Source organism: Ammospiza nelsoni, chromosome 3 (assembly GCF_027579445.1).
Source record: "Ammospiza nelsoni isolate bAmmNel1 chromosome 3, bAmmNel1.pri, whole genome shotgun sequence".
NCBI lineage: Eukaryota > Metazoa > Chordata > Aves > Passeriformes > Passerellidae > Ammospiza > Ammospiza nelsoni.
The window spans coordinates 37,203,346-37,229,346 of NC_080635.1; the positions used below are offsets into that span (position 1 = coordinate 37,203,346).

Genomic DNA, 26,001 nt, shown 5'->3' on the forward strand with positions numbered 1-26,001 from the left:
ACACTGCAGGCTGATGTAGCTTCTGGAAAGCCTTAGAGGAACTGGCTTTTTGGCCAGGGTGCTCTCTTTACAGCTTCCAGGCTTTGGCTGTTTTCTCCTATCACTCGTGATCTTTCAGACTTGTAAAGAGGGTTGAAATATCCATGACCTAATTGTCACAAATACTTAGATCACTGAATGTAGCACTCAGCAGCACTCAAGAAGTTGTCTGTGAAATATCATTAACAGCTGATGGATGAATGTTTTGGGCCTGTGAGGAGGCAGTACTCAGGAGAGTTCAGCTAGCTGATGAAACCAGAACTAAGAACTTAGCACAGGACCTGAGTCATGTAAAAAGAACTCACATCTAAGGGACATTTGAGGACGTACACTAACATTACTGTGGGGAGGAAGGGGATGAAGAACACAGCATGACCAATTGTGCTTTCAACAGATGGATACTCTACTGTCAGTACTAATTCCATGATGCTATCAGCAGTGAGCACAGCTTTGCTGTGATCAGTCTGGAAAGTAACTGTTCTTCCTTCCCCTCCAGGCTTCATCAGGCTCTAACAAAACACATGATTTGCCTTTGTCTCTTCTCTGATAAGGTCATCAAGATGTTTCATAGGCAACCACAAGGAGCTAATGAGAAGTACTTTATGTTGTATGGTCTTGGACTAGAGTAAGGCAAAATGGCAGTACTTGGAATAGAGTTCTTACTCTCCTCTTTTCTTCCAAAGTAAAAGGAGAAAAGACCGTTATTAGTTCTTCTTATAAACTATTCTTGCTGCAAAGAATGCTGGAATAGTCACACGTCCTCTCTGGCTTTGACAAGCCACATACTCAAGTCAGGCGTGGTGCTTCCAGAGCTCCCGTGGTGCATATGGACATCATCTGTCAGCATTAGTGTGCACCATGCTTATGGAAGGCACAACTTAAAAGGCAGAAAGGAAGAACTTAATCTGTGTTATCCTGTCACAGATATCTATAGTTCAGACTGGCTCACCCAGCTCCTGCTTATTTCTCATTCTTTATTTTTGTGCATAAAGAAGTGTTTGTTCCCCTTGTATGAAGTGCAAATAGGTGACATTTGTTCAAACATTACTTTAATTTGGGACTTTTCTTACATGTGGTTAAAGTCCATTAAATTTGTGGGATGCTGGTCACGCTTTTCTTATCCTTAGGGCTCTTAAGACTTCCTTTTATTTAGATTCCACTTGCTGGAAATATGTGTGTTGTTAGCTGTGCCTTGAAACAATCCTCCCAGTGTATGTATCAGGAATTTAAGCCCCTATTGTCACCTTCCAGTCAAAAAACCCGAAAAAGTGCAAAAAAATTGTGCAAGGGTTGGTTGTCTCATTCCCCTCTTCTCTGCCCTACCATTCATAACATGTAGGAAATGTTTCAGAAATAAGAAAAGATAAAGGAAGAAAGAGCTTTATTCTGTAGGAGATGAAAATCTGCTGTTCTATACATCTTTCTACCTAAGGGAGAAAAAAATGCATGCTTTGTATTAAAGTCTTCTCATTTATTCTTTTAACAAACTATATAAAGCTATTTGTGATTAATTTCTAGCAACTGCCAATCTCTATGCATTTCAAGTTATAATCAACAATAGTAATAAATAATAATAAGTTTAAGTATAATTATGGTTTTAACTGTGGCATGTTGTAGTACACATTTGAACTACTCATGTAGACTAATATAGTACTAACAGGTCTCGTAACATTGAATCCAGGAGCTCTAATGGACAGTGAATATTTGAGGATTATAACTAGTATGATTTGGGGTGGCATGCCAAAACTTGAAATGTTTCAATACCAGTGCTTGCAGAGGTGCAGCATCATTGGCATAAGAGAAACGTGGTAGGATGAAACTATGCCTGGAGTGACACACTGGATGTTTACAGGCTCTTCAGGCAAGCCAGGTGAGGCAGTGAGGTGGCTGGAATGTGTGGAGCTTACGTTTGGCAATGGTATGATTTAAAGTCTCTGGGTAAGGATAAAGGGACAAACAAATAGCATGGATGTCATCGTGGGACTCTAAACCACCTAGCCAGGACAATGATGAATTTTTCTTTGAGGAATTAATGGAAACTCCAATCAACTTCCCTTGTCCTTTGGGCGGACTTCAACTTGCCAGATATTAACTAGGAACATCAAACAGCTGGCACAAACAGATTCAGAAGATTGCTCAAACAGGATGCTAACTTCATGGTATAGGTACTAAGGGAGCCAGCTAGGAAGGATGCCCTTTTTGATTTGTTGCTTAATTAACAAGGAGGGTTTTGTGACTGAAGTGGTTATTGATGTCTGTCTTGCATACAGAGACAACGAAGCAATCAGGTTTAAAATCTCATGACAAGAGGAAACTGCCAGCTTCAGCTCTGAAGATATGAGAATAGCAGACTTCAGGCTTCTCAGGGAGCTGGTTAGCCAGGTCCCCTGAGAAAATGCTCTTGGAGGTGTTGGGGGTCCATTAGGTGCTGCTTACTTTTTAAGCTCCACTGCCTAGGAGCACAGGAGCAGCCAATTCCAAAACATGGAAAGTCAAGAAGGTGATGCAGAAGACCAGCTTGGCTGAGCAGGGGTCTTCTTTTGGAGCTAAGACAAAAAAAGAAGGTTTATGTCCAGTGAAAGGAAGGTCAGATAACATGAGAAGAATACAGAGATGCTGCTCACCATTGTTGGGAGAAAATTTGTGTGGCCAAAGCTCAGTTGGAGTTGATGCTGGCTATTACTGTGGGGGACAATAAAAAGGAGAGGGGTTTAAATACACTAATAGAGAAAGGCAGCACAGAAATGGCATGGGCCCATTACAGAATGAGGATGGTCACCTCACAAACAGGGACATAGAAAGGTAGAGATATTTAATGTATTATTTGCCTCTGTCTTCAGCACAAGCTAAGGGGGTCTTGTTGATCTGAGCTGGAGAAGGGCTGTGAGAATGATAAACTGACCCTGAACCTGTGCGGGATCTACTGCTCCATCTGGATCCCTGTAAGCTTCTGCAACCTAATGGGTTTGAACCAAGGATCCTCAAAGAGCCTCTTGTGTCATTGTGAGGCCTCTCTCAATCATTTTTGAGCAGTCTTTGGAGTATGGAGAGATCCCAACGGACTGGAAAATGGCAAACATTGTCCTGATTTTCCAAAAGGGCAAGAAAGAGGATCCTGCCAACTACAGGTCTGTCAGTCTCACTTCAGTGTCTGGTAAAGTTATGGAGAAGATTAATCTGGGAATTATTGAAAAACACCTGAAAAGCAACATGGTCATTGGTCACAGCTGGCATGTCTTCATTAGGGGAATACCTATCAAACCTGATTTCCTTTTCTGACAAGGTATCCCACCTAGTTGATCAAGGGAAGCCAGTTGATGTAATCTTTTTGGATTTCAGTAAAGCTTTTGATATTGTCTCTCACAGGATCTTTCTGGACAAAATGTCCAGCACACAGCTGGATAGACACATCATGGGATGGGTGAGCAGCTGGCTCACAGGCCAGGCACAAAGGGTTACAGTGAATGGGGTGACATCAGACTGGGGACCTGTCACTAGGGGGGTTCCACAGGGCTCCATTCTCAGCTCTGTGCTCTTCAACATCTTCATAAATGACTTGGACACAGGACTGGAAGGGATACAGAAGAGTTCACAGAGGATACAGAACTGGGAGGAGCTGTTGAGTACCTTGAGGGCAGAGAGAACCTCAACAAACCAAAGAGCTGGGCAATCACCAATGGTGTGAAGTTCAACAAGGGAAAGTGTTGGTGTCTGTACCTGGGATGGGACAGCCCTGGATGTACAGACAGGCTGGGGAATGAGATGCTGGAGAGCAGTGCCACAGAAAGAGACCTGGGGGTCCTGGTTGATGGCAATTCAGCAGTGGTCTGGCAGCCAGGAGGGCCAGCCCTGTCCTGGGGGGCATCAGGGACAGCATCACCATGGAGATCTCCACTAAGGTACCTGGGCCCACTTAGGTAACTATGGCTAATTTAGATGTTGCTTTCTCTTGGCTACATGAAATACAACCACCTATTTATGGTAATATATTTAACAGTGATTGATGGGATTTATAAGTCAAAATCATGGTTTTGGTGTCCAAAACCATAAGTCCCTTCTAGATTGATTAATATTGAAACAAAATCAATCCCCCTGTAATCTAACCAACGACCAGCACAAAAAGTTTGAGGCTGCCAAGTAACATAACAGTTAATAAATTTGATCCATAAGGTTCCTTAAGGCTAGAAATTTGGTGCATGAGTATAGATTCTAAATTTCCTAAACATTATGGGCTTTCTTATTGTTAAGTGAATTTCAGTTGTCTGTGGATGAAGTCCACAAAGTATGTGTGCATCAGTTGCACTAATCCCTGAATTGTGTATATGCAGGTATATTTATATGCACTGTACATGCACGTGTTGGCTTGTCACGTGTGGAGTCAGTTGAGAAATCTAAACAAGTACACCCTGATAATGGGCACATACCAATATACTTTTACTTTCTTCTTGAAAATCAGATTCTGAAAGTGGGAATTGTTACTCAAATTCTTACTCAAGCTGTTTGTTTGCTCAGAGTCATCATTTGCTGAGTTTTTAGAAGTCATGAACTTTTAATGACTATTTTTCCATTGTTGCAACCAGTTTTCTGATTGCATCTGTAAGCATTGTTGGTACACAGTTGCAGTATTTGAGATCCTGTCTGTTTTGGTTTCTTCAGATCACAGTTGTTAACAGAACACTATTTAGGCAAATATTTCAGTGTATGCTGAAGTCTAAGCATATGCTAATCCATATTATTTACTGAATCCTATATTACTGATGCATGTTTTTGTATCAAACATTTGCTAAGGATATTGTAGGATTAAGGTTATGCTAAGGTATATAAATCTATTTCTAAGAAATACTTCAGAATACAGTCCAGCAGAAACTACACAGAATTCCTCTCATAGGCTGTTAATAGAACAGTTAGATCGAAAATGGGGTAAAATTATTTTCCCTTACCTTAGATATAGAGATATTTTACATTTTCTAACCAAAAAAAAAACAGAAACAGCAGTACAAAACAATAAGTATTCCTTTTCTGTCATTTTTTGTCAACATACCTAGTGAAATCACTTTCAGAAACAGCCTGTTTACTAAATGGTTAATAATCTATGATAGAGAAATTAAAAGCTTGTAGACATAGACTGGACTTGGTTTAAAAAGAAAAAAAAGGTTTGTGTCTCATTTGCTGTCCAAACATTCATGACACCTTCTTGACTAACCCTCACTCACAGCTGTGTAAACAACAGCCATTTAAGCTGCTGAACAGATAATGGAAGGAGAAACCAGCACATGATATGTAAAATGAGAATAAACAAGGACATGATGAGACCATATCCCTTTCCTTCCAAGGCAGCTTCTGGTGTTCTTTCTCTGATAAGCAGCATGAAAACAGCCATGCTTTCTCTTCCAATGAAGATTTGGCTTTAATTCAGTTAGACAGATGGCAAATGGCCAAGGAAAATGTATAAATTGGTGACTGAAGTACTGCTCTCTCACCTTGGAATGGCAGATTTAGTTCAGCTGGATTTCTGTGACATGATAGTCTTAATATAGTTCCTATTGGATAGCAACTGATACCACAAAACCGCCTCAACTGATGAAATTCAACACATTATGGAAAATTGTAATTATCAGATGAGGGTTGACCACAGGCTAAAGTAACAAAGCTGAAATAAGCAGCCAGCTGGGTGTATCCTTTAATGTATGATTTAGTTATATTGGCAAAACTGCAAAGCCTTGTAGGTGGCAACATCATACTAAATTTGAATGGAGGTGTCTGCCAACCCCTTAGCCTCCCAAAATTGAAGTAACTTTATGAGGAAAATAGAAGTAAATCCAATTGTCTGTGTCTAATTAGAAACCAAAAGAACTGTTATACATGTTCATACTATTGAATAGGCAACCCATGCTGACATTTTAAAATCTGCTTTTCTCCAAATGGATCTAGTATTTGCACACCCAGTAAAGTTCCTTTGCTCCATCTGCTTTGGGAAATGTGGGTGGGCAGTGATTGGATTGAAACAGCAAGAGCTGGAGTTCATTTAATTCCTTCAGCATTTGTTAGACATCACTATCTTCAAGCTCCTACCTCAAAAACACCTTTTAAGTGATCTTAAAACCCACTCCAGAGTTGTTTGCCTCTTGTTTCAAAGGTGGTTCACTTTTTTTTCCCAAGTTCCAGCCAAAGCTCTCTGTTCAGGCAGGCTGTTCACCTTCCCTCCTGTCCCATCTTTCGGCACATGGAGATGGCCTGCTCCTGTTCCTTTAGGATTTTCTTCCTAAAGTACATCCAGCCCTCCTGGACTCTTTTGCCCTTCAGGACTGCTGCCTTTAGCAGACTGGTTGAGAGACTCTGTAAGAGGTGAAAGTCTGCCCTCTGGAAGTCCAAGGTGGCAGATCTGCTAGCACCCCTCCTCACTTCCAAAGAGTCACAATCACTATCATTTCCTGATTGCTTTTCCCACCGTGGCCTCTGACCGTCACATCACCCGCCCATCCTTCTCTGTTCACAAACAGCAAGTCCTCTGGGGCACCTCCCCTGGTTGGCTTCCTCACCAGACATGTCAGGAAGTTCTCTTCCACACACTCCAGGAATCTCCTAGACTGCTTCCTTTCTGCTGTATTGTATTTTCTATCAGACATCTGGTATGCTGAAGTCTGCCATAGCAGTAAGGGCCAGGGATTGCAAGACTTATCCCAGCTGCTTATAGCATATTTCTTCTCTCCATCCTGGCTGGGTGGTCTACATCAGACTCCCACCACGATACCTGCCTTGTTGGCCTTTCCCCATAAGCACTCAACCCTGTCATCATCATCATTCAACTCCAGACAACTGAGACACTCCCTAACACACAGGCCTACCCCACAGCCTCTCTTTCCCTGCCTGTCCCTTCTCAAGAGTTTACAGCTGTTCATTGCAGTGCTCTAGTTGTGGGAGTCATCTCACCGTGTCTCTGGTAGCAGCTCTGTTCCAGTTTCCCTGCCGCACCATGGAGCCAACATTTGCTGCAGCAGCATCTTGAAATGCACTGCCACTCTATGAAGTAGAGGTTCTGATTCCTGCCTCATAGCTGTGTTTCTTGAGAAATGTCTCATGCTTACCTTATTGTACAAGAGCCTGGGTAAAAACAATGAGATCTCGAAGAGTGAGAAATCAGCCAACATGGAATAAGTTTAATAGGTTTTTTGTGACTTAAACATTTGTTAAGTACTAAGCATAAAGAATTTCCCTAGATAAAAAGGAAATGAGCTAGTCACCTCAAGATTTATCTATCTAAAATTCCTGAATAAAGTTTTGGGTTTGATTGATAAATGTGAGCATACGAAATTTTAGAGCTTGGTGACTTTACTGATGGCCTGTGAAAAGTTTTTCATATTGATAAGTGTGAATAACAATTTTATGTGGTAGTTCCCACTTCTGAGCCCTTGATGATAGTTTTGTGAAGTGAAATGTTAGGTAAACAGAGTTCTGCAAACACAGAAGCTTTAAATAGGTTTTTGTTTCAAAATTGCTTCTTGGTGTATTTTAGGAGTGCCTTGCTTTTGAAAGGTCTTTGACTATTATAGTAATAGGGTATTTATTGGATCTATGGGACAGACTATTTTGCCTTCAGTCCATATAAATACTGTGAGAGGACCCAGTCCATGCTTAAGGCAATAAATCTGCTTTCTTGGCTGGATTGCTATTTTAAAGTAAAACACAGAGTCAGTTAACTTGACATCTGTATTATATTCCTCTGCTTACTGTGGAGTCAGTAAGTTACTTCTGCAAAAATCATAAAGGGCATTGTATTCAAATGTGGAGTGTGCTTTTTCACAGTGAAATTAAAAGGGGCGGTAAATGCTCATTCTTTTGAAAATTGAGTCTTTTCAGTTCATGCCTTCACTTCTTTATCTGAAAAAATGAGGTTGTAATATTTGCTTACCTCTGTGAAGAGCTTTTGGATTCATATGTGAAGAGCATATGTCAAAAGTTGGCCATGTCAATTTAGTAGCAGAACATGAGAGTAGGTACTTTATGCATTGCTTGAAAATGATGGAAGTGCAAATTGGAGGAATCCTTTTATGGTCAAGTTGGAGAACAGGTCTGAAAAAGCCAAAGGAATGTCATTGACTTCCATGGTTCTTTCTAATGTCAAAAAGTTAAACCAAAATTTGTACCTAACCATTTTCTTCTCTGCTCTTTTGACCTCCTGGAAAAGTGAATAATTTCATGTGTCATCTTGTGTGGTTTATGTTTCCTTTTCTACCTTAGAAATGCCGGTAGAGGCTGATCAACAGGAAGATGGAAAGAAGGAGTGCTACTACAATCTGAATGATGCCAATTTCTGTGACAACGTGCTGACGTCCAATGTAACCAAACAGGAATGCTGCTGTACCTTGGGTGCTGGCTGGGGTGATAACTGTGAGATCTTCCCATGCCCTGTCATTGGAACTGGTAAGAGGAGGCCTTCTGTCCCTTTGCAAGCTTTTGAAGCATTGTGTTTATGTTAACAGAGTTTGCTTTGCCTTTAGAGAAGGCTTGCCCATTAAATCCCCTATTTTTTAATATTTAGTCATGACTTATCCATAGGAACCCTCCACAGAGGGGAAAGGGTGATAAGAATAATTTCTACCTGTTGTAAATCCATTGGCTTCTCTGCTCTTGCCCTAGGGATTAAAAGAGCCTGTTACTGAGCAGTGATTTTAGGCAAATATGGATTCTCACAAGAGCTTTTTCCAGATGCTATGGTAACACTTTAGATTTTTTCCACAAGCTGGAAAACAAAGGTAACCATTATAATATTTTTGAGACTGCAGCTATTATTTGTAGTGCTGTTTGTACAGCACTACAGCTTACCAATATATGTTATGGCATTAGTTTTACATTTTGCAACTTACAGAACATCAGTTAATAATGTTCTCTGCAGACCATTGTTTAACCTCGAAATATTAAATTAGACAAACAGGGCCATTTGTCACAAATTTTGAAGAGTACTTGAAACACAAACAGGGATGGTTGAAATTCAGAATCCAGCTGGAAAAAAAATCACATAGGAGAAGAGCATGCGTAAACCTTGGGATTAAATGCTAAAGATTACTTTTCACAGAAATGCATCATCATGTTTAATTCTGGTTTTAACTATACCTTAGAATTGGTCAAATTGAAATGAAATGCAAAATGAAAAAGGGGCCTCTCTGCTTGGATAGGTTTGTTTGATTCTGTATAGTCTCCAAGACACTTGAAATAATTTTTCTCTGTAATGCACACCATGTTCTCCTGTTGCAGTCAATTAGTGTTTTGCCTGTATGAGGACTGAAGAATGTGGACAGGGGTTTGTATCTCAGTTGGAGTATGCCTAGATTACAGCTTGCAGCATAGCTCAGAGAGGCCCATGCTAGCTTTAATTAATGTAATTTGGCTACTGGTATTGTTATAACTGCAGTGTACCATGAAACCTAGTAAGGACCACATTCTCCTGCCAAAAAGCAAGAGAAATGAGTTTGCCTGGAGCTGTGTGATGCTGTAGGCAGCCTAGTGAGGTTTGGTTTTTTTCCTGCAAACTGAGAGCAGGGGCAAGTCAGGCTGTGGCATTTAACATCCCTCATTAAACTAAAAGTGTGTATGATTGCCTGATAGATGTAAAGAAGGCTAATATCTGAAAGTACCCTGAAATACATGTAACACTACATATGTGAATACCTTCTTCTTAACAACATAATTTTTTTTCTTTCTTTCCCAGCTGAATTTACTGACTTGTGTCCTGAAGGAAAAGGTTTCATTCCCTCTGGAGAATCATCTTACGGGCTTCTTGCTCAGAATTACAAAGGTCAGTACTGACTTGTATTAAGTTTAATTATTTCAGAAGTGCTGGTAGTTGATTGACTAGAAATGTGAGCCAGGAATGTAAGCATACTAATTCAAATTTTATTAGGTGATAAAAAACATTTTGTAGTACAAAACATTGCTGAAAATCATTCCACGGGTTGTTAAGAATGTTGATTACGCTGTCTCTGTAATATTCTGGTTTAATTTCTACTAAGTGCTATATGCTGTGAGAATAGGTGCTGTGACCACAAACCACAGATACTTATTTACATATGGAATACAATGCCAGCTTAAATTTGTAAATATATGTATGGGGAGCTGGAAGAGAGGAGAGAGTTCTGTTAAACATTTGACCTGCAAGGGCGAATGAATATTAAAACTGAAGAGAAGTTCAGCAACGATATTTTCATTACAGACCTCCACAGAATAATTACTGGTGGTAGTCCAGTGGTAGTAAAGAAATCAGAGTGATAGAAGTTGGGAGGGAGCTGGCATCACCAAGAAGGAAAATTGAGATCAGCAAAATTTCTTTTCAGTTTTGAGAAGTAGCCATCAATATTGATAATTTCTAAGATTGTCACAGAACTCATCTTAAAGTCTTTGAGAGTATTTTTGTTGAGGTATTGTTTAAGGGCGTTGTTTATCTTTAGAGATCTAAGATTTCTGTGTATATTCACAATGAGGATTTGGAACTTGCTGTGTGTGCAGCATATCCAAATTAGTCTCAAATAAAATCTGTGTTGTTCTTGTGCTAGCTCAGGGTTGGTAATATCTCTAGCTGCTATAAATACTGAAATGTATACTGAATAATGTAGACTGAATAAATACTGAAGTACTCTACCTGGAAATATCTTCCACAAATCCCTGTCATAGTATGACTTTTTTCCTTTTCAGTAAATTTATGTTGTAAAACCTTAGGAATGGCACAAAGGACAAACACTAAACAGATAAATAACTTTTACTAATGTGCTCTTTTTGTAATGTGATATTTCTCTGTTACACTAACTTAAATGTTACGGTTGCTTTTGTCCACAAGCTTCTGCTTGTAGGAGCAATTCCTGTTTTGCTATTGGAATTATCTGTCAGAAGTGAATAGCCTGGTAGCCTTCCTTGGTTTTGCTTCCAGGCTTTCCCACTTTTCTCCAGACACAAATCCGTGTTCCACAGGAAAACCACAGATGTGAACACGACGTTTTTTATTAATCTTTGCATTATTCTTGCTGCAGTCAAAATATTTAATGTTTGTAGCCACTTAGTGGCTGGAAGAGTGGATGTAAAAATAAATCGTTTTCTACATCTTTCAGTTCTTCTGGAGAAAAGGAAACATTTGAATAATGTCCCTTTCAAGCTACTGTACAGCTGGAAATGATAGCTTTGGGATAAGATCTGTGGTGGCCCAGAATATAAATGGGGAGTAAATATATGGAAGACAGTGGATTAAAACAATTGGTATTGAGAGAAGAATGACCTACTTTAAGTTGTGCCTTTTATTGCCATTTTCACTGCAAAACTTGCTTTAACAGATTGGCTCTAAGTAGGTCTAGCAAATGAAAAGTAGGCTGGAAAAAAGGAAGTGAATGGAATTCCAACAGTAACAAATACATAAATAAAGACTGGGAAAAAATGTGTACAACTATGAAAAGCAATATATGAGCTGGCATATATTTTCCATGAAACCTCCCTGAACACGCTTAGCCTCATTTGAAAGCATGGTAGATTCTCTTTTTCAGCCATCACTAGTTCTGTAGTGATTGCCACCCAGTGTTCAGCCACAGACACAATTGGCCCTGTGAGGGGGAAGGCTGCACTCAAGTTGTGCTTTGCGCAACAAAGCCATGAGCAGTGCAGATAGGAAGGTTTCCTACTGTGCAGAGCAGAGTCACCAAACTCTATGCAAGAAGATTTGTTAGTTTGGTAGCCAGATGGTGTGCTTAAATTACATCCATGGTAGGAACACCTTCAGTAAAGCAAATTATATGGGAAAATACAGGCTATATTGTTCATCTGTTTTGCTTGGAGTTAGGAGCAATGTGATACCAAAGGAACAAAAGGAAAACTGCAGATTATTCCATTCTCTCTGTGCCACAGGACTTAATTCTGACAAGGGAAAGTAAGGGTCCACCAATTTTTCCATTTCCACTCTGGCTACATCGCCTCTTCCACACCAGTTGTCTGAGGGTTTTTTTTCTGTGGATATCTGTGCTCCTGGGATTTTCTGTTTAAATTGAAGTTTGCTTGAACAGAGAAGTGTATAGGATTTATTCCATCTTGCTTGTCTACATGGCATCATAATAACAATGGTAACACAACGTTTACATTTTCTCCCCAGATGCTGATGAATGCCAACTCTTTGGCCAAGAAATCTGTAAAAACGGCTTCTGTTTGAATACACAGCCAGGTTATGAGTGCTACTGCAAACAAGGCACATACTATGACCCTGTTAAGCTCCAGTGCTTTGGTAAGTTTATTTAAAGTGGTCTTGTCACTATAATAGTATGCAGATGGGCAAAACAAGCAGATTCCTGCAGCAGGATTCCCATCACAACTGTGGCATTTCCAGTAAGGGGAGAAACACTGGGCCTCTGGACTCCTGTAGCAGTTTTGTAAGATGCATTGGGTCATTTCCCTTCCTTCTGCTTGGCTGAGCAGCAATTCTGGATGACATGGCTGTGGCATGTAGAGCAGGGTTTGCTTTATTTGCCTCCTTTTTCAGCAAATTACTCCCAGGATTTTTCATCTCCAGAACAGCCTTTTGTGCTCCTTTGAGTGCACAGTCAAGAATTGGTGCCAGCCTTAATGCAGGCAACACAAAGTGATCAGAGGGGGCTCCCTCCTCACATGCACACTGCTGCTTCACTCTGCCAAGGGACAGTTTAGCCTTCTGTTCTTTGTGTATGAGGTGAGCAGTGAAAGCCTGTATGTTGAAGCTCACCTTTCATTTGGTAGGTGTTCTGGGTTTACTATATTAAATCAAATTAATGCAGACTTCTTTTTTGTTTCAAGGACAGCTATTTTCCCCATGGAGTTAATATGCAATGTGAAATTACAGTTGAGGTCATTGATAAGCCCATTTTAGCCTGCACAACCTTGTACTCTTTTGGTTCTGGTATTCAACTGAAAATTACTTATGACCATGACCCTGGCTTTTGCTTTGTAAGCAGAGAACCATGTATAATGTGCAGAATAGCATAATGAAAGGAAGCAATTTTTGCAACTGCAATAAGGGAGCTTTTTACCTTGGGATTCTGTGATTATTCTTTACAAAGGGTGGAATTTTAGCTGACTACATGTAATTTATCTGAAGTGGCCCGCTCTTCCCTTTGAGCTAAATTTCAGCTTTTGCTTTCCAAGACAAACTAAGAAAAATAACTACCATGGCTAGGTAAGGTGATCTCTTCTTCTGACAAGCTCACAAGAAATCACTAAGAGTATGCCTACCTGCCTGCTGGTATTGTCCTAAAGGGAGAGGAATGTGGGAGGCAGTAGCAACTATACTTGAGTGCAGGGTATTCCTGGCACTGCAGCCCCTACAACAAGCCTCTTTGTCCTCCCAAGTACTTCTCTGTACTAACTCCCTAAGACTTGAGGATCAGAGGTCAGCATCCTTCAGATGTCTGTCCTTCTCCATGGGCAGAGGCAGGATTTTTTTGCCAGCAGTGGGTATTTGTGGTAATTTACTGAAGGCATGTAGGGAAGTCTGCTCCTAATATAGGAAAATAGAAACGTAGATTAACACAATGCAAATACTTTGTGCTGGCTTTCCTTGATACATTTCCTTCCATTTTAAAGACACGGATGAATGTCAGGACCCACACAGCTGTATTGATGGCCAGTGCATTAACACAGAAGGATCTTACAACTGTTTCTGTACACACCCAATGGTTTTGGACGCAACAGAAAAGCGATGCATCAGACCAGCAGATTCAAGTGGTACGATCCATTATACATATTACTGAAGTGAGTACACCTCTATGAGGTGGTGCTGACATGGCTACAGACCCAAAGTCTAAGCTTAGACTGGGTCACCCTTGGATGAGCCTGCTCTTCTGGAGGATTTTGGAAGGCAATGCTTGGACTGTCGTCTGTTGATCCAGAAGGCACCGTGATGTAGGACTCCACAGTGCTCCATTTTGCCCATACAGACAGGACATTGCTGGAAGTATTGTGAGATTAGGCTCGGGCTGAGGAGTCTTCAGCCAGTTCACCAGCTCTGCGTCTGCCTTATCCAGCCTTGTAGGTAATGAGGCACAGCCTGCTTGCTGTCTCAGTAAGGCTGGGGTTTGGCTGCAGGCTAAGTCTCAAGATTCAGTTCTACCAAAGTAAAATAAAAACAGGAATGACAGGATATAGGAGGAAATAGCTAAAATTGTATGTGTGCTTTCAATTGATTAACTTTGAAGGTACATTGAGCTCACAGTTTCAAGCTGTGGGCTTCAGCATCAGTGTTGAAGTAACATTTTTATGTGTGCTTTTAATTTCAATAGACACTTATTTCAGAAAAAAAAAGTTAGATATTATGAGATTCTTGGAAACCTCTCAGAAATCCAGAGCATTATGCAGTCTGCACAGCTTTGTCTATGCCATTCATGTCTTTGACAGAAGTGTTACAATGGGTTTGATTTAATGCTGGCACTGTATAGCCATAAATCCAGACCTCTGGTTCCTGCAACTTGCAGTGAATTTTCCTGAGATGCTTCTGTAAAAGGAAATGGGAATACAGACCGAATGCCTGCTTTAGTCACTCCAAATTGTAAGGCTGAGATTTTGAGGAGTGATATGGTCACCCTGTTGCGTGAAACTGTGAAAGAACCACAGCATTTCTATTGTTCAATCTTCAGTCAAACAAACCAAGAGCAGGATTGTCCTTTGGGTTCATCTAGGATGTGAAGAGAATGCAAGAGCCCAAAGGGTCTTCTGTCATGAGACATTCGGCTGACACAGCAGTGAACATCTCAGCCAGCACAGAGCACTCAAGCCTTGTGTCGCTACTGGCAATGTCCCCCTCATGCACAGGGGGAGGGGGCAGGCTGGTTCTTTTGCTGCCAGCAGAATTTGGAGTCAGTTGCAGAGACCCACTGCTGCTTTTCACTGCATATTCTGCCAAGCTCTTAGTAGAATAGGTATCTAAGCTGTGATCACCTTCATGCTTTCGGAACTCTGTTTTGCTCTTGAGTGAGGTTTCGGTTCTGTAGTCAGCCATGCATAATGTGAAAATGCGGTAAATGGATATGCACAGACAAAACAGAACCTTGCTTTGTGACAACACTTATTTTTCACTCTGTGTTGGAACAAAATCAAAACCTTGCAGATGTCTTCACAAAACCATTGTACTGAGGTTTTTACATTCCAAGTGGAAGATTAAGTTTACAGTTCCTCTCCTTCTGATCAGCAGTGATCAGAACTTGCTGGGACTGGGAATGGTTTCTTCTGAGATCTGTGTCAAAACTATTATGCCTCTGAAATATTCCAGCCTGGACAAAAATACAGATTTTTGTTAATGTTCATAAGAATGTGACAGTAGTTCACAGCAGTATTCTGTCTTTAACAATAGCTGTAAGTGGATGATTGGAGACCAGGAGGGCAGATAAACAATACTTCTCTTCACCCTCCCCAGCACTCTCTCAGCCTCCAGCTATTTTCAGCTCAGGGGATTTCCTGAGACTGATGTAGTTTGTCTGTTTAGTTAATGGGACTCTGTCTTCCAAGTATTTGTCCAGTCTCCCAGGGAGACCATGTAAAATTTTTGTTGAGCTCTGCCCTAGTTGTAACAGTTCTTTCAGATGCATTGATTGCAATATAAGAAAAGCGAAATAACAACTTTTAAAGATCTATTGTGTGGAGGGAGTTCCCCAAATATTCACCTCTCTCCCAATGCTGTTTTTTTGTCAAGCTCTGTTAACTTCCATGGGAGCTGAGCTGAATCCCTGTTAAGTGTTCAGCAATGACTATGATTTAGAAAGATCTAGTTTTTGGATATGCAACACAATGTGCTTTTAAATTGGCCTAATGTGGCAACTCCAGGACATTTTAAGATTTTTCCAAAGCTGAACATTCAAGGGATGAGCCACCTCATGACCTTAAAAAAGATCATGACTTCTAAGCTTAAATTTGTATTCAGCAAAGTCTGTAAAGCTAAGTTATTTTTCTAATTTAAATTTACAAATTTTATCATTATACCAGCGTCTTATTTAAATAACAGTGATGTGACAATGACCTAATCCTGTCTTCTCCATCAGAACAAACTGAAGAAGCTGAGGTCTACCAGGACCTTTGCTGGCAGCACCTAAGTGACGATTTTGTCTGTAGTCGCCCGCTGGTTGGAAAGCAGACGACGTACACGGAGTGCTGCTGCCTGTACGGGGAGGCCTGGGGCATGCAGTGCGCCCTGTGTCCCATGAAGGAGTCAGGTAAGGAACACACACAGCACTGCTCCAGCAGTGCTTGGAGCACTCCACTGCTTTCATGCCTTGCATTTGTACCTGCACCAGTAACATGAGAAAGAACAAAAAACCCCTAGCCCCTCTAGTTAAGAGAAATGGGTTACCAATAAGGACTGAAGAATTTCCAGGGACTGTAGTTTAGTGTGGCATTCACATTCTCTGAAAAACTCCCTTCACCCAGGATTTTTCTCCTGGGAAGCTGAGAGGCCTCAGAGAAAAGGAAAACAATTATTATTTCATTTGCTTCTCCTGTGTTGTGCTCATGTGGAATGTGTTTGGAGATTGTTTACCCACAGGTGATATTGTTTCATTGGATTCTGGTGTGAGTTGTTATGACTCATTGGCCAGTTGGGGCCAAACTGTGTCAAAACTCTGGCAAGATTTTTCCATGAGTCACAAATTTTCATTATTATCTTTTTAGCATTCAATAAGTATATTTTCTGTATTCTTTAGTATAGTATAGTATAGTATTCTTTAATAAAATATAGTATAATAAAGTAATAAATCCCCCTTCTGTGAACATGGAGTCAGATGCATCATTCCTGCCTTCATCAGGGCATCCCAGCAAATACAATAGTTTAGTGTTAAAAAGAAAGCTGGCTGTTGTATTTGTAAAAGACTGTATTTTGTTTACATGTTTGGAAATCAGATACTTTACTATGATATTTCAGGTAGAAGGTGTTACTTGTGGTGACTACAAAAGCTGAATGGATACAGAGAGACATGTCTTTGACACACAGATTTATTTGTGGGTTCTGGAGGAGGGGCTAGTGGAAGCAGCATAGGTAGATGTCATGCTTTGCCTGAGATACATCAGCCCTGGTTACACAGTCTGGTGGTACAATACAAACTTCTTCCCCCCCTGTATAAACTGTTCCAAGGCTTAGTTTGGATGCAGCTTTCTTACTATAAATATGTCTTTCAGTGACATACCTTACCATGTAGGAATACCAACCTGCACTGGTAAAGCATTTTATTGTGCACATTCCTGGATTTTCACTTGGGCCTTTGTTACTCTAATGGTAGTGTTGTGGCTAAAGCAATACATGTTTTACTTGTAGGAAAAACCCAGGAATTAAAAAACTATGTAGAGAGGCTCAGTGCAGCATTAATGTAGCTGTTTCTGTCTGCTTGGGTTGTATGCTTTTATAATTTACTTGCAAGGTCCCTGAACCTGTTCTTAGATATCTTTACTTGTTTGAGTTTGCTTTGGAAATGCAGCAACTGAAAAAAAGCATCTGATTTTGATGATGTTGGCTGGAGTAAGTGCTGGCTGATGCTTACCCCAGGAAGAGACTGAAGAAGAAAAACAGGGCATGACAGCAGCTTGATTTATAAGATTTGGAAATCTTTGAAATGTCTTTGTCAGAACAAATCTTACATGAGGACATCAAATTACTATACCTGCTAGAATAATAAGTGCAGTGGAAAGAAATGTAATGTTGCCCTGTATTTGAAAGACAAATATAGAGCAACAGCTAATAGCAAGAATCGTTGCTATGGCCTGGAACTCCTCAAGTGGAAAGATTGAGCAGATTAGAGGAGTTTTTCCTCTTACAAAGTTCATCACGTGGTGAGAGTGACCCATCTGTGTCATGCAATCCTGAGGGAGCAAAGAAAAGCTGTAAATTAGGTATGAGATTTACTTCTGGAGATTTCTAGCTAGTTACATTTAAAGCAGGATAAATCTGAAAAGCAAGAGATAAGGACCACCAACATGGTCAGGCAAAGAGAACCTGCCTCACAAGGGAAGATGAAAAATTTCAAACATAGCTGCAGAACAAAGACTGCAAATTCTAAGACTCTCCTCTAGAGCACAATCATGGAGGATTCCCAGAAGCTTTTAATTTAAACAAAAGTGCAGGAAAAAATTGGAACTATTTCAGTCTGAAAATACTAGATGTATTTTGATCATTAGGAACACAGGATTCTGGATTCTGTGCCAACAGTGGGGTGCAAATCCCCAATAGCTTATGAAGGAAATTGAGAAATTCATTTTAAAAATTACATGGAGGTTCCCAATGGATACCATCCTAAACATCAGTTGGATGATCCTTAGTCAAAGCTGAAGAACATTATGTTGGGTAATAAAATCTTTCTCCCTCCAGACACAAGATAACTTTTATGTGGTTTCATTTGCATTGAGAAGTATCTGCTTTAACTGAAACTGAGGCATACCTTTGATCCCAAATACTTTAAGTTATCCCTATAGATTGGAAAATAGCTAAAATAAAAGCATAGTTAATGTTTAATATGTCAGAACAAACTTGCAAGCTCTCATTTTTTTAGTGGAGATGGTATATGCTCATTTGTCCTCACACACATGTGCACTCACCCACACAGAAACCTGGAAGCCTTTCTCTGTGTTCAGGAACATTTACCAAGAAAAATTTGAAGCTGACTGAACTGAACAAATGATTCATTTGACATGTCTTCAGTCCTTAGCCCTTACAGTGATATCATTGGCTCAGGAGAGTGCTTTCACACCTCCAGGCCATCAGGTCACAGGTTCAGGTCCTGGCTGGGGAACCTGGAATTTCTCCATTTTTAAATACTTAGGTATTGTGTTGGCTGGGTTTACTACTGAAGGTGTTTGCCTCTTTCCCTGGTTAAGGGCTTTGTGAAGATTTTTAACACATGTTAAAGAAGACCTGCCGATGTGAAAAGCATTATTACCACAAGACTTCCACCATGAAAGGAGTTGGATCATAGTACAGATCTGTGGTTTCCTTTCACCTTGTTTATAGTTCCATTGTATTTGAAGATCTAGTCACCACCCTTAGAAAGAAGGAAATACAGGCCTATCACCATAAGTGATACTTTTGCAAGTCCCTTCTAAAGATATTAATGCTTTATTAAAAAGCTTTTGTAACCCAGCTTGTCTTTAAAGTGCTTCCATTTTTTCATGAGAAGATTTAGATATGCTGTTGGAGTAGGATCCATCATAAAACCAGTGAGAAGATAGAGCACTCTTGTAAGAATTTATCCATATTAAGCAAAAAGAAATACAATCTTAATATCAGCCTGAAAACAGAACTTACATGGTTACTACTGTTTCTAAAAACTAATAATCAGTGCTTAATTAAACAAATTCCACTCCAAACATTCAGAGACTGAGACAAAAATAAGTAGGATTTTTTGATATTGCAACGAATATCAACAGCAACATCTTAACAACAATAAGACTGATAAGTATTTTGGTGACAACATTAAGAACAAACTCAAAATATTGGTTCAAAGTCCTGATCAAAATACTGGCAGCATGAGCTGTAGTGCTATGGTTGAGTACATCTGACTTGTGCAAACAAGAGAAGTAAAGAAGTTGTTTTCTTCATTACATTCAATTATCTTGTAATTAATTATTTCAATTATCTTAGTATATCATCATTGCGGATAAAGACTTTCACAGATTTCATCAATACCAAAATGTTGACTACTGAAATGTATTCTCTCTGAGCTCACAGTGTCATTAGTCTGTGTTTGCCCAAAGAACAGTAATGGAAGTTTAGTAGTTATTCTTAAAACACTTCTGTGTTATTTTGGGTTTGTCATTGGCAATCTGTAGAAATTGACCAGTTGACAAAAATTAGAAAATTGGATACTTTTTGGTTTAGAAAACAACAGCAAATCATCCTTTCTTCATTGCACCCACACAAAAAAATACATGTTGGATGCCTGGCCTTTGGAAATGCTGCTTCCTTCGTCAATTTGCTGTTAGTGCCTACCAGCCCAACTCTCTCCATCCAGAGTCCATGGTCTAGTAACTGGTAGCAGGACAAGCACCAACAGGTTTAGCAGCTGGGTCAGAGCCTCCATGCCAGAAAACAGAGCAACTGCCCCAGACTGAAAAAATCTGAAATCCAAAATAAAGCCATATACACCTCAAGTTAACTTGAACTTGTAGGACCTGAACTATAAATGTTCTGAGACTCCAGAAATTCCTGTGAGACCCTTAGGGGACTGGGATGGATTTTAGGCAAGGTATATGGTTACAGGAAATTTGAAGAGAGGAGATAGAACTATCATCTAGAAAATGTTGAGTGATGTGGTGTGCTGGGTCAGCATTTAATTTACAGAAACAGCCTATCTTTGTATTTGCAAAATGATAGTTTTGAGGCTATTGCAGTGCAGTACCACCTCTGCTTCAATAACACCTGAAGTTGCTGTAAGGTGGTATTAGGAGCCCCTGAACCAAAGAGATGTCAGTCAGTTAAGGAGGTACTTTCTTTTCTGTAGCTGGCTGCCTGGAGAAGCTTTCATACAGAAAACCAGGGTGAGGTAGGTCTGGGACTCAGCAGCTTTAGCAGATGTTTTAATAACTATTGAGAGTGGGGGTACATTACTACATCTGTAACCTAGACTTTTTGTTGGTTTGAGTACTAAGATAATGTCATGAACGCATTCTAAAGCACCTGGAAGAGGCACCAGCATTCTGTTTATCAGCCTGCTTATTTGTGTACCCTTAGAAATAATTTTTCTACTCTTTAAGTTTTGAATTCTATTACTTTGTGGGGTTTTATGGGAACCACTTTATGTTTAGTTCTACAGAAAAGACAATGGTAGATCTCCAGTCAGTAGATGTTTCAGATGTTCTGTGGGATTAGAAGTCACATAAAGAACTGCTCTTCATATTGTATTTGATGTTTCTCTTTATCTCCACCTTACCATTTGCAAAACCCATGCTGGGGGAACACTGAGAGTAGTGGGTAATGTGGATCACCTGGGCTGTTGTATAGTGTAGGATTTATCTTGGACAATTTCCTATTGTGGTTTTTATACAGAAACCCACATCAGTGCTGCCAGTTTTTCCTTCCATCTGGAAAGATAAATCAGTGCCCTGAGCAATATAGTCCCCTGATCTGTTCTAGACATGTTCTTTACAATGAGATGCTGTCCTAGAGGTCTTTCTCTCTTTCCATGGATTAAAATGGACAGTGAACAACTAATTCAGATGCAGACCTTCAGAGATGCCTACATGGAATTGAATTCTGCCCATTTCTGGCAGAACAGATTGTTTGGATTGCATTTTTGTTGCAAAGGAACTCTGTGTATCCTTTGTAAACATTGAGTAAGTTCTGGGCTGAGCTTCCATATTATGAGAACATAGTGTTCCCTTAAAGTCCTGGCTGATGTCACTCATGAAGATCTGGAAGTACAGGGAAAAACCAATGTGTGTAAAGGATGAGTTTTCATCTCTCCTCTTTTGGGATGGTAAAGATGAGCAGGGAGGCACTGGATTCATTTCTGTAGATCATTGCTCATCTTTCCATTTAGGATGGCATTGTGGCTCCTTCCTTTTTGGTAAGGACTCTGGTCAAATGGATTCTGTCCTCTGGGTTTAAAATATTGCAGTGATTGGGCCTTGAATATTCAAATTCTTGTGTTTGGTTGTGCAGTTTTTTCGCTGATTTAATTTCTGTTGATGAAGAGTTTCAGTGCTTTTTCTGAAGGTTAGGAGAGACATGCAGAGTAGCTTTGGCTACATGTTCTGTCTCATGGAACCTCACATTCCAAGTGTTCATGGAAATCAGCAAGGAGTCAGAAAGCCATGTGCAAAGTTGTGTCAGAAACAACCTGACTTTTACTCCAACTTTTAACTCTCTGCTTGGAGCAAAAGGAATGGCAAGATCATTTTAGGAAACTTGAGCAGCATTAGTAGTGGAACAAAAGGTCACTACCAAGAGGTTTTGAGACAATCAATTTGGTAATTATTTCAGCTTAGCAAGAGATTTACATGCGCTGTGAATCTTTTCCAGGTATTGTATTTAGAGTGTGTTCACGAGAGGATATAAACATCCTTCTTAACTAATAAAAAATAACCTTTAAGACTGACACCTTTACTTTTTTCTTGTGCTGTAGAATAGATACCAATGCTGTTCACTGCAAGCCTTAACATTTATCCATGGGCAGCATCAATGAAGTTTTCAAAATTTTCAAATAGCACATCTAAATATAGAGCAGAAATACCATTAGCTTTAGTTCTCATATGATGCAGTGTCCTGAGACAGCAGAAACTTAACCAATTTAGATTGATGTCCAGAACCTCTGCTGAAACTGTTACGTTCTTAAATAACTTGAAGGATCTGGTTTGGTTTCTTAGTCTTGGCTTCTTCTGTGTGTGATGGTGACAATTCTGAGGAGCTGGAACAGAAATAAAGCTTTCTTTATGGGCAGGAGCTGGATTGGCTGTGGTGTAGTTGTTTCATGGTTGTGTCAGGAAAAGCTTTTTATCTAATATTTTGCTTTAAATACATGAAATATGGAATCATGTTTCTGACATTAGGAATTTTAGGCCTCTGGGTACAAGTAAGACTCACAAGAGCTTGCTCAGTTGCAACTCTATATGCAAATTAGATGCACATTTGCACAGCTGCATTTTGGCTAACAAGCACCTAAAAGCCACTTGGTTCATGCAATTTATATTGTGTCATCTCTGTCAGCCAAGCTTTCATCACCAATTACAGCTGACATCTGTGCCAGTACACATGTGTGTCTAGATGTAATCCCCTAACACTTGTTTAATAGGCAATACTTCTGACTTCAAAAATGTCCTTTACGTTTTTGGAAGCATGCATCAGCTTCCTTTGATAATAGCCACCCTAAGGTATACAACAAGCTGTCTCTGTGCTTCATTTGCAAGTTATGAGAAAAACTTAGAGACACATGGACCAATGTAGACTAAGCTTTATTAAAAAAAAGGGATTTTTTTCCTCTTGAATTGTAGTTATATTGTCCCTAATCACAGCCAAGAGATGAGTGAACAGAAAAAATAAACCCCTATATAAAAAGATTTCTTCATTCATTGTGAATTATAGAGTATTTTCTTTCAGCTTTACTTGAAAGATTAGTTTCAAAGTCAGCAATAATTTCTGCGACAACTAAAATGCTTCTGTTATTCAGGGATAGTTACATGTTCTGTCTTGGTCTCTGCCCCCTTACCTCCTTCTTGATCTCAGTCTCCTGTTGTCATTTCCCTAGGGCAATGTCATGCTGTTCTCCCATTTGAATACTTGCCTGCAAGTTTCTGTGCACCAGTCATGCTTTCACCCACAAATCTTACAGCACTCTGTTCATGTAGTTCCCTCCCCCGGGAAACTGTGACCAACATACATCACAGTGACCCCAAATACATTATTTTTAATTCGAACTGTAGGAACATAGCATAACAAGGGGAAAAGTTTAAAATAACAGAAAGTGTCATTGCTGTAACTTGTTCTATCCTCCACAGGGGCACTCTGATGGGTTCATTTCTGTCAGGGATCCAAGTCTCAAGTCTACCTTATTTCAAAACTCCAGTTCTCATGACCTTTCCAGAATGTGGCCCCCTGTATACCTTTCAGTCTTTGTACTCTCCTCTCTGCACACCCTTTTTTCCCCTGGGAAAAAAAAATGGAAAAGAAAGAAAGAAAAAAAAAAAAAGACAAGCTGAGAAAGGTGGAATAGATAACTTACCATTGTTATTTCTGAATTTCTACTGTTGGTTTCTTAGGTGAGTTGCTATTGCTCCCTTTGGGTTTATTGCCCGAGCACCTAGTTGACTGAATCAACACAATTTAAAAGACAAGAGATTTAGTCTATACTACTTGGACAGCTAAACAGAACATACAGTATTAAGAGAGTATTACAGGTATAAGACCTAAAAATGCAGACATTCAGAACTTGATTTTTGAGGGACCAGTGGGGCAGGAAACAAGTTTCTGTTGTCAACATTTCTTAATTCTTCCTTAGATGTTGAACAACTTTGCATTGGCAGACATGCAATATAAAATAGTCTTGCACAGTCATCAAACTACGCAACTCTCATGTACATGAGACCTCCAGCTCTATGGATTTTCAAAAGTTCCAAATGCTTTCTTCAGAACTAAAACATTGTTTATAACTACTAGTATCACTAATGGCAAGCTTAGCCCTGAGTAATCTGGGAAGCCAGTATACAGGTTCTGCTCAGCCCTTCCCATCAGATCGCATTCATCTGGAAGAGGCAGTGATCCCTAAAAGCGGCTTGTCTTGTCCCTTTGCCTTTCACTGACTGTTTTTATGTGGTGGTTTCTTCCACACAAGCCAGATGAATTAGTATTTTGTGGTAGAACACAGATTTCCTTTGCCAAGAACATTTGTGGGCATCTGTGACAAAGTGCTTTTACTATTCTGCATAGCTTTCCTCTGTGTCCATTCCGTATGAATGAAGGGATCATTCTGAGATGATAACTTGTCCCCCTGCATGAAGGGGTTAGATGTGGGGAAGAAAGAATGAGGTGTTTCTGGTCCTATGACAACTTTTAAAACTGTGCTCATTATCACACTATCTCAGTGGGAAGCTGTGCAGTCAGGGATGTAAGCAACCTTTGCTATATGTTGTTTATTTTGCCGTGCTGGCTTTGTTTCCTGTGCCCTGGGGTGTTGCTCTTGGGCAGTGTACTTTGTTCTCTGGGAGAGGAAAGTGGTGTTTGGATGTTATTACTGTATATAAATATATTCTGGAGGACATACCTCAAAGGAAACCACTTTGCTCTTGCAGCAGAATGTGGTGGGATTTACAATGATTTTTCAGTTCTCTGGGGAGTTCATGCTGCAGACTTGGACTGCCAGCCATGGCAGCTCTGGGTGTGCACAGACAAGCTTTGCCTGTACTGCTCTGTCTTGTGCTCTCAAAGGGCCAAGTTGTTGACCACAGAATTCAAACAGACTATTTGAACACTTTGGTGTTTTCAGTACAAAATAAAATCGTTCCAGGTGGAGGAGATACTACCTGTAAAAATAAAATTACAGTGCTGGACAGCAAGTAGGGCTGTGCTCTGTACTGTCTAGAGGCAGTCTGGACTTATCCAACTATTTGCTGTCTGGGACAGTTCTACACAGCATGAGGTTTCTGGCTCTGCAACCATCTGCAATTCTTGGATTCTGCATCTGCTTAGGGCTTTTTTTCCTCCCTCTCTTTTGGTGGTTTTTCTTTCCCGTCCTTTCTCTGCCTGATTCTCAGAACACCAGGCAATCTTCACAGAACCAGAAGCTGAATAGACTGTAGCAACAGTAAGGGAGCACCTGGGTTGCTCTATTTTAACAATATTTCTGTTTTCAAATAAATTCCATTGTTTGTGTTTTAGTAAAGGGTAGTAGAAACAGAGTTGACACAATTTTTATTTGATTTACAAGAATCAAACTCTGCTTAAGCATTTCAAACATGGACTCTGACACCTAAAATGAAAAGTTGCTTTGGTCTTAACTTGTGTTGCTCAGGTTTTAGAGAGAGGCACAAAATCAGATGTAACTCTTCTGTGTGTTTCCCCATGCTCTGAGCTTCACAGCCAAGGAGACTTTGAACAGCGCTCACACTTTTAATGCTGTGGGTTTAAGATACAGTTTGTAGGTAAGTGTGGGCTATTCTAGAAATCTGTTCACTCTGATTTCTGCAGCTTGGCTGATAGTGCTAGGAATATTGGCTGTACCTGCCCCAATTTACTTCCCTTGTGGAAGTAGCCATGATGGTCTGGGATAGCCTTTGTTCCACAGATCGAGGAGTATAAACAGAGACAGCCCTGGAGAGAAGTGCATCAGCAGCGGGATACACAGCATCCCTCAGCTCTTGTTTCTCATGCAGAGCAGAAGAACCTGACCTATAACTTTTTGTACAGTTATTGACTCAAATCTGTCCCTGGTGTTATCTCTATTATGACTTAATAGTATATATTTGGCTTGTTAACATTTTAATGACATCCTTCTTGAAGAGAGA

The 26,001-nt window shown here is 40.0% G+C and overlaps 1 protein-coding gene across 9 annotated transcripts in view; it reads left to right on the forward strand.

Moving 5' to 3' along the window:
* The window catches only part of LTBP1 (latent transforming growth factor beta binding protein 1), a 186,506-nt gene that overhangs the window by 154,505 nt on the left and 6,000 nt on the right, over positions 1 to 26,001 (forward strand). For 8 of the 9 annotated variants that reach the window (XM_059467848.1, XM_059467845.1, XM_059467849.1 and 5 more), the window contains 5 exons: positions 8,278 to 8,460; positions 9,746 to 9,832; positions 12,161 to 12,289; positions 13,621 to 13,761; positions 16,068 to 16,238. In XM_059467848.1, coding sequence (XP_059323831.1) covers positions 8,278 to 8,460; positions 9,746 to 9,832; positions 12,161 to 12,289; positions 13,621 to 13,761; positions 16,068 to 16,238 — 711 coding nt within the window. The remainder of the gene's footprint in view (positions 1 to 8,277; positions 8,461 to 9,745; positions 9,833 to 12,160; positions 12,290 to 13,620; positions 13,762 to 16,067; positions 16,239 to 26,001) is intronic. The other variant, XM_059467847.1, reaches the window with a different exon arrangement.